The sequence below is a fragment of the Halyomorpha halys genome, unplaced genomic scaffold, assembly GCF_000696795.3.
Source record: "Halyomorpha halys isolate HHAL.00 unplaced genomic scaffold, Hhal_1.1 Scaffold1271.1, whole genome shotgun sequence".
Classification (NCBI taxonomy): Eukaryota; Metazoa; Arthropoda; class Insecta; order Hemiptera; family Pentatomidae; genus Halyomorpha; species Halyomorpha halys.
The window spans coordinates 275324-288663 of NW_027113754.1; the positions used below are offsets into that span (position 1 = coordinate 275324).

The following is a 13340-nucleotide window of genomic DNA, read 5'->3' on the forward strand; positions in this document are numbered from 1 at the left end:
TTTTTGAGGTGGGAATAGCTAATATAAATTTTGTTCCTTCCAACAATACAACAGTCTAACAAAAGATAACGAAACAGTAATGCAATCGGGAAAGATTGGGCTCGGCTTTTCCCGATTGAATCATATTTCCCTATTTTTCTTTTTTTCTCTTTTAATTATTCATAAAATCCTTTTATATTTTGTTGTTATCCATTGTTTATTATTGATAACATTGCAAACTGGTTATTTTTTCAAATAAACAACACTAGAGAAAGAGCTAGTCTATTGATTCACTGAGTTTAATCAAAATCGTTTCCGGGAAACTCGATAAAAAGTGAAAAATCGATTCTATAAAGTGGCAATTTTGGTTAGTCAATTTTGACGAAAAAGTTGCTGTCATGTACCAGACATATACTCGTACTTATCATAAGTATGTAATTTCAGTTTCACACTCTTTTTCGTTTTTGAGGCTGTTCTCGAATGGAGGCCATATTGGTTGTTTGGAATCATGGGAACTCAAAACGTGTACTTCTATCGTAAACTCGTATTGTAAACTTTTCACGATCACAATACTTCTCCTTACTATATATTCCATGTATGGGTAAGTGAAAATAAGAAATTAGGAAGGAAGATGACTTGTAAATTAGTAGAGGAGATGAAATAGACGGTAGAATGGAACGGAGGGAGATCCGGGAGGAGACAGAATCTGTTTTATTGAGGAGCAACTTTAATCTCCCGCTAAATCGGATCTCTTTGTCTCGGAGAAAATTAGGCGGGAATCGGGTTAGCGCGGTAAACGAGGCGTTTTCTGGAGATATATTTAATGCCAGATTTGCTCAATTAGTCTGAACTGGCGGCTTTGGAGAGGTCCTTTCTTAAGTATTGTTCAGTCACAAGTTTGTCGATAATAATGTTCTTTAGATTTTCAAAACATTGATTAGGGGCCGTTATAGCCGAACACGTTAAGGTACCAACGCAGGATTCTAGTGTCTGCACCGGCGTAGGTTCGAATCCAGCTTGCAGGATAACCTCCCATTCCTGCCCTAAGATAGAACTAGAATTTAAAACTGTAAAAAAATAAATAAATTGATTACTTAAACTTATTTGGGGTAGAAAAATAAATTTAATTTATTTTTATCATTACTGCTTTATTGTATTATTGTATTTTAAATTATATACTTTGAGGTAGATATAAAAATACTCACTCATATGACTTTTATATATATATAGAATTGTTCTCAAGGATTTTTTGATTTTTCACTCTGTTTGAATGAAAATCAGTAAAGCATCGTTATGGATTTTTATCAAATTAAGCCTTCAAGACGCGTCAGGCAAACTCTGTGCCATATAAAAATTCGTGTTATAATTCGATTTATTATCAAAATCCGTAAAAAAAGCACCCCATTCCATTGTCTATTCCAAAGTTAGGTGCTCCGTAGAACTGGGAAAGGATAGAAAATCAACAATACCCTCAAAAGATTGACTCTTATGGCGCGGCGAAAAACAAATCAAAATTTCAAAAACTGTTGAAGCTAAAATGTTAACTGAGTTTCACTTCAATAAGTGTTTTCCTTGATTAGGTGTGCTCCAATAAAAACAAATGGACTTTGTCACTGTTCAGTCCAAAGGCCTGAGGTATTAGGTTTTGAGGGGAATAAGATAGTGGGCGCCATTTTAATTGGGTGGAAGACTTAGGAAATTACAAATATTAGCGCCACCTAGAAAGAAAAGGGCCAACCAGAGCTGATTAGAGGACTAATCCCTGACTGTTTGGGCCTATAACCTTTCCAGGGACCTCACTAGCACAACCAGCAGTTACTACCCAAGAGCAGAGATGCCCCGTGGCACTGGGGACACACAGCCCGGAGGTTGGTATATCCAACAGGAACCACAGAACAGGTGAGCCGTCCCATATTGGGCTCACAGCAAGTAAGAGTGCTTCCTTCATCTTTCCATTAAACAAAAAGCAGTGACCCATCATTATCATCTCATCCCAGCAATAAAACTTCCCAATTATCTAAATTCCGTGAACATCACTAGCAGTGTTATATTCTTTTCAGCCTCTCCTCTCCACAAATCATTTATCATTTTCTCAATATATTCTGTACTACTCAATATCATTCTTATCTTCAAACAAAACCCCTTCTGGTATGAAATCATTTAATTTGGTTCCAGGCTTTACTCCCCTATAAACCAGATGGGTCAAAACAGCCACTCTGTCAGAACAATTTTGAATTATTCAAATGAGCCATTTAACTAATGATATTTAATATCAGAATATTTGTACATTTGTGTAGTGTTCTACATTAGATATAACTATTTAATATGAAACTCCTACCTCCTCCTGTCGATCTGGTACTGCGGCCTCCTCATCACCAGGAGCCGCGGCAGGATGTGGATGAATACCCTCTTCACCCAAGGAGCCATCGTGTGCGTTTGCGGGGAGCGGAAGTGCACGTTCAGCACAACCACTGTCACGCAGATACTGCAAAAAATTGTATATACATTTTATATCATTATGTGTATATATGTGCTTAATGTGATTATATTTTAAATCATAATGATAAATATGACACCGGAGAATGACAACGGGCAATAATTTAATGTTTATCTGTTTTTAAAGTGTGCTAAATTAAATTAAACAAATGAGAAGAAATTCAGTTTTCTACCCCCAATCGTTATTTCAGGAGATATATCTACCCTCCTCGAATTATGCAATTAAGCATTAAATGAACTTTAGCAATTTTTTTGCCTTGTGACCTAAAACGACTAAACTTTTATTTAACAAGTATTTTAACTATCAATTAAGTTCAGATTTTTTTATTTTTAGCAAATGTTTTACAAAGGGGGAGTCCCAACATCGAAACTAGAATTGAAAAATTCATTTGTTCTTTTGTAAATGTAGTCTACTATGTGAATTGAAAGAAGAACGTTTAGTACGATCAATAATTTCGTAGTCAATTTAAAAATATAGACTACAGAATATAGAAATTAAATATAGACGATTTTTAGAAATTTTCAAGATGGTGGCTCCGCTGCTAAATAGTTTATTAGGAAAATGCCGTAAATTTTTCCAGATTTATTAAAAAATTAATCATACCAGGAATTTTTTACTAATCAGGCCCTTTCTATAAAAAAATGAAATACTTAAATTTCCCAACGATCTTGACTTTACGATATTAACCACACATTCATCAAATATCAATTCACTCCAGCTAAAGTAATTTACAGTTCTCTTATATTTAATCTTAAATAATCAATTACTCAATAATTTTATTTGTTGTGTAATTTAATGAGCTTGAGTTACATGCCCCTTGGGTTTATTCCATATCTGAAATCAATTAGATAAGATGAATCACTCTAATCATATAAAAAATATATTGGATAATCGAGCGTATTAATAATCGAGGAAGAAGGTGGCAAGGAATAGCTCCAAAAATAAATAAACTATTCTAGCAATAGAAAACTCAAAATGTTTTGTTTATAATTTTCTTATCCTATGGCGGTTAGTGAAAATTGAGAAGTAGCAGATTTTTGTTTCATTCTAGACCGTAACCAGTAAAACCACTTTTATTTATTTATTTTTTTTAATAATTTATTTATTGATATTTACAACTGTATACACATATATACAACAAGTAAATTTGCTGTAGGTGACATAGTAACATGATAAAAACATGTGGAGAATCTACCCACTGATAGAACTCCAATAACATTTCTAGAGAAGAAGATCTCGAGGCCATCTTCTTTTCAGACGCCTAGGAGGATTATTAGGTAATGAAGGAGAAGCCAGGTTAGAAAAAAGTAGATTTGGGTGGTTGAGAAGTTTATTATGGAAGGAACGGTATCTGGTTCTGGCCAAATCGGAAACTTATGGAATATTGAGGTCCTGATGGATGACTTGATTTGTGACAAAGTAAGGAGCATTAAGGATTTTACGAAGGATTTTGGACTGTAAGGATTGGATTCTTGAGGAATTTGATGGTTTAGTGGAGCCCCAAAGCTCAACTCCGTATGTCCAGATAGGCCTTATAATAGTCATGTAGATCAGTCGTTTGTAATGGATTGGCAATTTAGACCGTTTGTCCAGTAAATGTTGCAATAGTCGGAATCTACGAGCAGTTTCTTGTCTTTTTAGTCTTGTATGAGGATTCCATGTCAGTCGTTATTTATTTTTTAAAATTTCATTTAAAAATTTTAATATCAATTTTCTGGAATATCTTCAAAATGTTTCGGAGAGTAAGACGTAAGATTATTTATAATAACATTTTGGTAAGATATAGAACAATCAATTAGAGTTGTTCTTCATAGCTTTCTCCCATGGAATTCCCAGAGGAAGACATTCTGTTTTCAGTTTTGATTTGGTCAATTGTTTGTCTAATTCTGTTTATTTTAGAAAAGTCGAGGCAGTTTTTATTTATATACGAACAATATTTGTTTTGAATTGGCAGTTTGTTGTTGAATGTTTGTATTTGACCAATGTTTGGGTGTTTGTGTTTTTGGAATACAGCAGTTATTAGTTGGACGAGTTTTTTATATAGTGTATTTTTGGTCAGTGGCCAAAAAAAAGAACATATTTCAGGGAAACATTTTTTAGGGAATTGGTATAAAACTTTATACATTTGCAAGCCATTAATTATTACACTGGTCAATTTTTTTTTAAGTAATTCATATATTAATTTTGTCAACTTTGTTACACATTCATTTTGACGTATATAATGGAAAAATCTGTTTTTGAAATTTTACTAATTGTAGGTTTTTATTTAGGAAAATATTAGCCTGTCTCTAAAGAGAAAGGATCTCTAATAGGTGTCATGTTAAAAAATTATAGTTTATTTGAAATATTATGTGATTAATAGCCATATAATCCGTGTATTAATATTTTACTATCAGACTACACATATTGAAATGTAAATAAATTTCTTGCATTTTCAATTGGAGTTTTAATAATAATGATTTCCTTTTTTTTTGTTGGCAAATACCTACATAATAGCCAAACAAGCGTTCTGTTCATTACGATACATTGAAAGATATATTGCACTAGATCCTTCCTGCATGGCAACATTTACAAGAAAGTGTCAGTCGAACTGACTTTGTCGCCCACTACCACAATGTCTTCTTGAGTTAAGTCAATTACGTAACTCTGAGTTATGTATGATGACTGTCATTCCGACAGACGATGTAGGTTTTACATCTATTGCCAGTCGAACAACACATACGGACACTTCACTTTCGATTTCGTAAAGGCTTACAGGAACATAGGATTGATTGAGGATTGACAATTGAACGAGCGTTAACGAAGATTTGTTTCAACTCGATCATTTGGCATTTCACTGTCCTTTTATCCATTTGTTGAGCAATTATGAACGAATGATTTTCTTTTAAGTTAGGACAATTTTTCCTCAATGTTAGTAAAAACATCATGTATACAGAAATTTTTTAATTCCGATTCGAAATGGCGAACGGCTCCGTATTAGTGAATTTATTTTGAATTTAGATGTATTCACTTGATGTGTATATATGTATACAGTATAATATGTATAACAATAAATAAATTATTAAAAAAAAAAATAAAAAAATTTAGATGCAATGTGTGGAGTAATTGTAATAACCATTATCTTATGTATTATATTTTGTTTTATTTTTATAATAATTAACTTCTGTTATTTATATTATATTATGGTGCTTTAAAAAAAATGCTAAGGAGGTTGCTTAAATGAAGCGGTCATAAATAAAAAAAATTAATGAATACGTCAACGATCTCACGATCTCACGATCATTATATAATGATTTAACGGTTGCTTGCTGTTTTCAGAATAGCATAAATTAAGACCAACTTCTCACGACTAAAGACAAACATCATTGCAAATTACGAAAAATGAATGAATTATTCTGGGAGAGCTGCTATTCGAGAAATATTTCGGCCAGAGAATCCCAGGGGAAGGGCCAAGCCTTAACTGTACTCGAGGGAGCATTATCAAACCCTTTCATCAAACTCCCTCAACTTTCATTTAATTAACTACGGTCCTTAGTCTACTGGAATTATACCCATTAGTCAAGTAAATATTATGTCATTAACAAATGAACCGTTTGAAAAATAAGATTATTCTTATACAATTATCTCAAAACCATAGAAAAATAATTTATATAACCTTGAGCATAAAAGATAACTATTTCATTATTAAATTCTTTCTTTCTGTAACGGTAGTAAGAGAAATTGATAACGAGAAACCTCTTGATAAACAGAAGGGTAATGAAATTAATTTTATTTTCCCTTTGACATTGGATATAAAAGAACAAAAAAAAAATCTTCCAAAACATGTTTTAAACTAGACTAGCCAAGAAATGGTCTTCCAATGAAAATATAATAGAAGTTCTTGCATAAGGAAGTTTGCTCAAATACTGTAAAAAATAAATAAATAAAAACTCAATTAGTAATTAACCTATTTAGTGTGAGCCAAGATTCCTCCCTAGGTTGCAGTGGTTCATCCATCGCATCATAAAAAGATACAAACAACTACAATTAAGATTTACAGTGAAAAGTATGAATAAACAAAGATTACAAAAAAACATTGGCGTTATAAAGAAAACAGAAATAATAGGAAATAAAAAATAGATAAAGAAGAAATTTAAAAATACAGTAAACGCTAAAATACAAAAATATCAACAATTGTCGTAATTATGTAAATAAACATTAATTTCTCTTACTTGTTAATTATCTTTATTTCTACTAAGTTATACTACAGGGGCATGTTTCAAATTAAATAAATAATAATATTATTAATATTATTAAAATAACATGATTCAATCTTTCGAATATATGAATCGCTATCAGGAAAATTCTTAAAATTCCAATATATGGAAGTTGAACGCTGGACTCCTGCCAGAGCCTCAGGCAGTGCTATCACTCAGGAGGCTGTGGCCAACGAAGCGAAAAGAGTTCGCGGTGGATGATTTATCCCAGCGGAGGACTCTTATGACAGCGCTACAAATCTGCCTTGGGAACTGCTTTGGGCAAAGTTGGACTCAGTTTTAATTAACAGGCTACTTAACTCCAAGTGTCATCCCTTCATCTGTCTTCCTTGTCCTGCGGCTGGTTAAACACTCGACTGCTTTCCCAGTGTAATTTAAAGAAGATATTAATTTATTCATGAATTTTAGTTTTGATAGTTCTGGCAAACATTTTTTTAATAAATTCTGATTACCTGGTTTTATCATTAACTGGTTTGTCCTACTAATAGTGAGCCTTTGTAATTTACTAAGAAATAAAAAATTGACTATATCTCCCAATTTGAAGTTTCAATGAGTAGATGGATTGAATTACATTTTTTAAAGTTTTTTTTTTTTTGTTTTTAGTTGGTAAATTAAAAAAAAACTTATGCTATAAAAAGAATTAAACAAGCAAATAAGGCAAGTAAACATCAATTATAAATAATGAAGAAATAAAAAATAAATACACTTGGTGAAAAATTAAATATGCACAACGAATGTTTTTTACAATTCAGGTTATAAGTTTTGTTCACATTTTATTTCCAATAGTAGGATTTTTGTTTGTGGATGTATCTTTTTTATGTCTTGCCGTAGAGACGTGGCGGCCATGCGGGTTGGGGCGCAGGTCCTACTGCGCTTGGTTCGGAACGTTGTGGGTTCGATTCCCACCTGGGGCAGTTAACATTTATTTTTTGCAGTCCCAAAGATTGAATCTTTATGAGTGTAAGTACGGAGTCCACTTTGGTCAGTACGCGGCGGCAACTCAGGAAGCCGCCGGGGGTTGGCAAAACGGACCACTAGGCCCACTTGCCGGATTTATCTACCCACCAATGTCTTGCTGTATTCTTACGTCTTTTGTATGAACGAGTTGTTAATGTGAACATAATATACAAAGCTTTGAGATAGTGAGTATGATGTTTAATCATCGGGAGCTGACTATTGACTTATATATTTTATTATATCTTATTAGAATCACAGCTTCAGACAGGAGGGGAATAAGTTTTTATTGGGCGTATTACTCTTTTCTTCAGGATCAGTAATAAATTTTCGTTAATCGTTATTAATGTTATTTGAATGGTAATTTAAATAAAATCTTTTCGAAATCAAACGATTATTTACAAATGAGCTCCAAATAAAATGCATTTTCGGGCATTTTAATTTTATTTTTGGCAAGATACCTAAATATACAATTTTTCGGTTCATATCACTGATTTATAAATCTTTGAAGATAAGTTGTCTTGAATAAATTTAGTTCAAGTTTTCGTTTGGGACAAAAAGATTTTATTTGACAAATTTCGAAGTGGGTATTATGTATTATGTATTTTTATTTTTTATTTTTCGGTTGGCTATACAGCCTAGCAGATCGTTGGCCGCGCGAACCAGCATTCTCCACGCCTGCTTGTCTTGTATTACTACTTTCCAGTTTGCTGCGTGCAGCTCTTGTTGATTCTGTCTGTCCATCTGGATTTTGGCCACACCCCTCCTACTAACTATACTGGCATTCATTGTTGTGTAGAGGCATCCTGATCTAGCCACACGTCCTCGCCGAATCTTAACCTCCTTGGCTTCATATCTTGAGATACTGACCAGTATTTGCAAGCAATTCACTGTTAGTTTTGTATTTTGATCTAAATCTCCTCAAATATATGAAAAGTTTACGGAAACTATACATCTCCAGAAACATTCTTGGCGCTCATTCACCTCATTCTTCATAATTAAATTTACACGCAATCATCCAAGATTGGGCCATTATTTGGGATGGTACTACAAACATTTCTCGGATACGGGGTCTATTCTCCTCATAATCACTCTTCCAAACCTGTCTAGTAAATTGATTCTTTTTTTATTGAGGGTCCTCATTTCTACACCATACGTAACGACTGGTCTTATGAGGGTCTTGAAAAATATAAACTTGGTGGTGTGACTCACAAGTTTGATTTTTATGATCATCGCTATAGCAGTCGGTGGCTGTGGTACGTAGTTCGCCTCGCATCTCCGAGATTTCTTGAGCCAGTCTCACTGTATCGGCAGTGTTAAAAACAAAATGTTTTTAGTTGAAGATGTGTTATTATTTTTATATATTATAAATTTATTTGTTAAAAAAGTAACGATGTCAATTGTGCAATAAAAGAAAAACACAACTAATAAATTGAACTAAACACAAGAAAATATTTTATATAACCGCTTTTCGATTAGAATTAATGCCCTTGCATTTTGCTTCATCAGGCTGCTCAACAGGAAAAAAAATCAGCAACCAGAAGATTGATCTTAGGAAATACTCCTCATGCAGTTCAGAATAACACTCTTACAGTTTTGATTTAATGTGGAGGTTTTTATCTCAGATATAAGCTCTCTCCTTTCTCATTTAATTTCATACTAAACTTTATGTCCTTATCAGAAATTTCCCCACAAGGCCTGGAGTTTCAATCGTCCAATCTTGCATCCACTACTGTGGTACTTAAGCTACATCTCTCAGCGACAGTGCTCGAGACTCATCCTATAGGTGAGACAGGAACCTCCCTACAGGTATCACATTAATAACAGCCTGATCGAGAAATAGACTACATGTCCTCTTCCTTGTTAAGGGTATCGTTAATAATTGAGCCAAGGTACAAGAAGCTTTTGACCTCTTCCAAGCGTAAGGCTTTATTTCATTGTAACTCTGCTTTCTGAGCCTGCTCTTCACTGCCTGCTACCATGAGTTATATTACATACAGTTAACTACAAAATTCATGCTAAAATAAAAATTATGAAAGAGAAATTAGTTATCCTATATTTTTCTTAGCATATTTCAAGATCTTAAAACGATTGCCATGAAGTAAATAAGGCTAGTCCCTCGAAGCTGATAAAATTGAATATAAGTATCTCTAGTTGAACGAAAAGTATTTATATTTTTTTATCAACATATTTTAGTCAGAGCCACACACTCATTTCGGTTTAATCTGCTTATGCCTACCTACTCACTCCCCTTACATAATCCTATTTAGTCTCATTTAAGCCCCTTAATACTTTTTTTGTCAAAATGATCCTTCATCCTGGACCCTGCTAAGCCCTCCCTACGGGAAAAAAAGAAAAGCCATATCCTGAGTAAACATTATGTGAAAGGTCGCCCAGTTACCAATAGCCATTCGCTGGCTGATCTTTGTCTCCAGATTACCACTTCCTTAAACAGTGATGTTAGTAATAGGATCGTAAATATATTTTGCGTTTTTAATCGTAGCTTGATCGATTTATCTTGTTATTAATTATTTTATTTATTCTTCTGTATATATATATTTTTTTACATTACTCCTAAATTTATTTGCGAAACTTGGATGGTATATTGCTTGATTATGATGTCTTCTAATTTTTTTCTTTCTGAGTAACCTACTTTCACACTTTATATTAATATTTTCTATTAATTTTACATTAATAATATTTTTGTTCTTCACCTCGACATTTCGGACCCTTCAACTGTTTTCAGGTATTTTCTCTAAAAATAGTTACTAATTGTAATTTTTTATAGAATCATTTTTATCATGTATATAATTTATTTAATTTTTTTGAAAAATAGCCAAAGTACATATTCTTTATAATTACGTTTTTTACTATTGATAATTCTACATACCTTTCATCATTATTTATTTCTTTTGATCTTCTATTTTTTTCCTTTCATAATTTGTCATTTATATTTATATCTTTAATTACTCAATTTCCGTCTGAAATGTTATGATTTTTACTTCCACTTACATGGAATATACAGTAAGGGAAAGTATTGCAATAGTGAAAAATTTCAATGTTGACATTCGTTATTTTAAACTAAAGAAACAATGAAATTCGAATTTTGATAGTACCAGAAAAATAAAAATTTATTGTTTGGCTGAGTTGCCAAGTTATGTAACCACTCCATTTCGGGATATATTAAAAAGGGGATATCGAAACTTGGAAATCCCTCGAGATAAGAGCTAAAGTGCGGGCGGCTAAGCTACTGCTAAGTCCCTTTCATCTAGCAGCTAGGGTCTGGACTTATACAGTCCTAGAATTATGGCTCCTTAAATATCTTTTCTTTCTATATTACATTTGAATTTATATTTTTAAAAATAATAAATCATTTTTTAAATTATATATATGTAAGGTTACTGTAGATCCCTTTCTCTCAGAGACGATGGACTTTGACGAATGAGTTATCAAATGAAAGAGAATTTCATAGAAAAGTAACGAATCTTAATTTCGATTCTTAAATTCTCACTGAAACTTTAATATAAGTAATTAAAAAATGTGAGAAGTTTCAGAACTCTAGTCAGAGTAAAGTAGAACTGAGAGGTAAGCTGGCAGATTCTGACAGATCAAGTAGCGCTTTATAGATTTCGAGACGGATCTCAATACCCAATTGAGAATGTAGGTTGGGCCCTGTGGTTTAAACGCCAAAAGAGATATCGCATAAATTAGGCACATGTCAAACCTAATAATTTTCAACAATAGGTGCCTTAGTTCCATGGGTTACTCATCACAGTTATTTCGTTTTGTTCCGTTCCTAACTCTAAAACACTGCTAAATATAAAAGGAATCTTAGACAGATCCTTTTCTTTTTCATTAATCCAGTAGTATCTAACGTATACCTTAGTACTCTTTGGGAAATACTAAATTAAAATTACATTATATGAGTCATTATTCAACCGCTAACATAGGAACTTTTACGCTGTTACTTCGCAATTATTTATTAAAAATTTAATAATAACAACAAATTTAATAATAACTATTACCTATTGCCCAGAGTTGTGGGCAATAGGTATAGTGATGGATCATCACATTCATACTAAAATAAAATAAAATGAGAACAAAAATAAATGAAAAAAAAATCGCTCTTAAAATATATACAAACAGAAGGATAAAAAAAATGAACATAATCAAACTATGTGTATGAATAAATAAATAAATAAAATGAAATAATGATAAAATAATATAATCTCTAGTCACATTTACTCTCTTCTATACAATAATTATTTATTAAACGAGTTTTTATTAACTTCTTTAAGTAACATACTGTGGTATCATAACCAATAGATATTGTGAATATTATTGTATACAGATTTCTTTGATAATTTTATCTCACTAGCGTAGTCACAAATGGGGTAGGTATTTATCGTTAAACTTTCAAATCTACTTATCCTGCCTACCCTCTTATAATTAAATTTTTTTAAAAATTATTTATTTAATGTAATTTACAACTGTACAAAATAATACAATAGGTAAATATGTAGTATGTTTCATATACACTTGAAAATCTTGGGAAGGAATCACTCATTATAATTAAATTAAATTATAATAAAAATATTCAACCATAGAGAAAAAGTTAATTTTTTTCAATAACAAAGTAAAAATAAAATAAAACGAATATTGTTATGAAATAAAATTCATGCAGATTGCTTAAAAAATTACCGTTATTAATAATGATAATAATTAAGTACGACATTTTAATTTTCTTTTCTTTCTACATTATAGTCAAGTAGTTTCTTATTTCACTTCCGAAGAATGTTCCAACAGTATGAATGTTTGCCTTAGCGAGAATAACAATCTATTATGCAAGTTACATCGTGGAGGTGTGAGGGGAGGTTCCTGGTGAATATCCTTTCAGGAAGGGAAAGGCGCGATTGTTGTCACAGCTCTCTTAATTAACTGAGTACCTTTAGATTGTTTTAGAATTATTCACAAAGCCATCTTTGTCTTGTCTCAGGATACAGGATTCTATTTTAGATAAAATAGATGTTCAAAGAACGTTTCGGTAACAGTGATAGTGCAAGTCTTATTAAAAAATTTATAAATACTTCGATTCAGACATATTTTTTCTAAGACGTTTTAAAATAAAGTAATTGAAAAAACAAAAAATGAATTTTTTTAATCATATGATCTACACTTTTTATAAATTAAAAAAAAAATTATAACTGCCTAAAGGTCAAATATTTTAGAAAAAACACAATGTTCTCATTAAAAACATGTATTCTCTTTTTAGATAACATAAAAAATCCATCATACACAATAGAAATAGTCCTATTAAAAGAATAAATCAAGTTTATTCTGACATCTGGAGTTCTATCATATAATAATAATAATTTATTGGAATACTCCTCACCCCCACCCAGTCTCTTATTAAATATAATCTTTTAGCATTATTTAAGGGTCTAAATCATTGGCCAAGAACCATTGCTATTGTCATAAAATTAACTCATTGTCATATAATTGATTGCTTTTATTTTATAGTCAGAAATTAACTAACAAAATTAAATTGTTGATGAACTGTTTATATATATATAGTTGTTTAGTTATTAAAGTAAAAATATACCTTTTCCCCAGAGTCGGACGGTAGGTAAAAGACGAGAACCGTGAGGAAGGAT

The 13340-nt window shown here is 31.9% G+C and overlaps 1 protein-coding gene across 2 annotated transcripts in view; it reads right to left on the minus strand.

The window, feature by feature from the left end:
- The window catches only part of LOC106689060 (acetylcholine receptor subunit alpha-like), a gene marked incomplete at its 5' end in the record, with an annotated part of 33399 nt that overhangs the window by 12872 nt on the left and 7187 nt on the right, over positions 1–13340 (minus strand). For both annotated transcript variants that reach the window (XM_014433830.2, XM_014433831.2), the window contains 1 exon segment: positions 2318–2464. In XM_014433830.2, the coding sequence (XP_014289316.2) occupies positions 2318–2464 (147 nt within the window).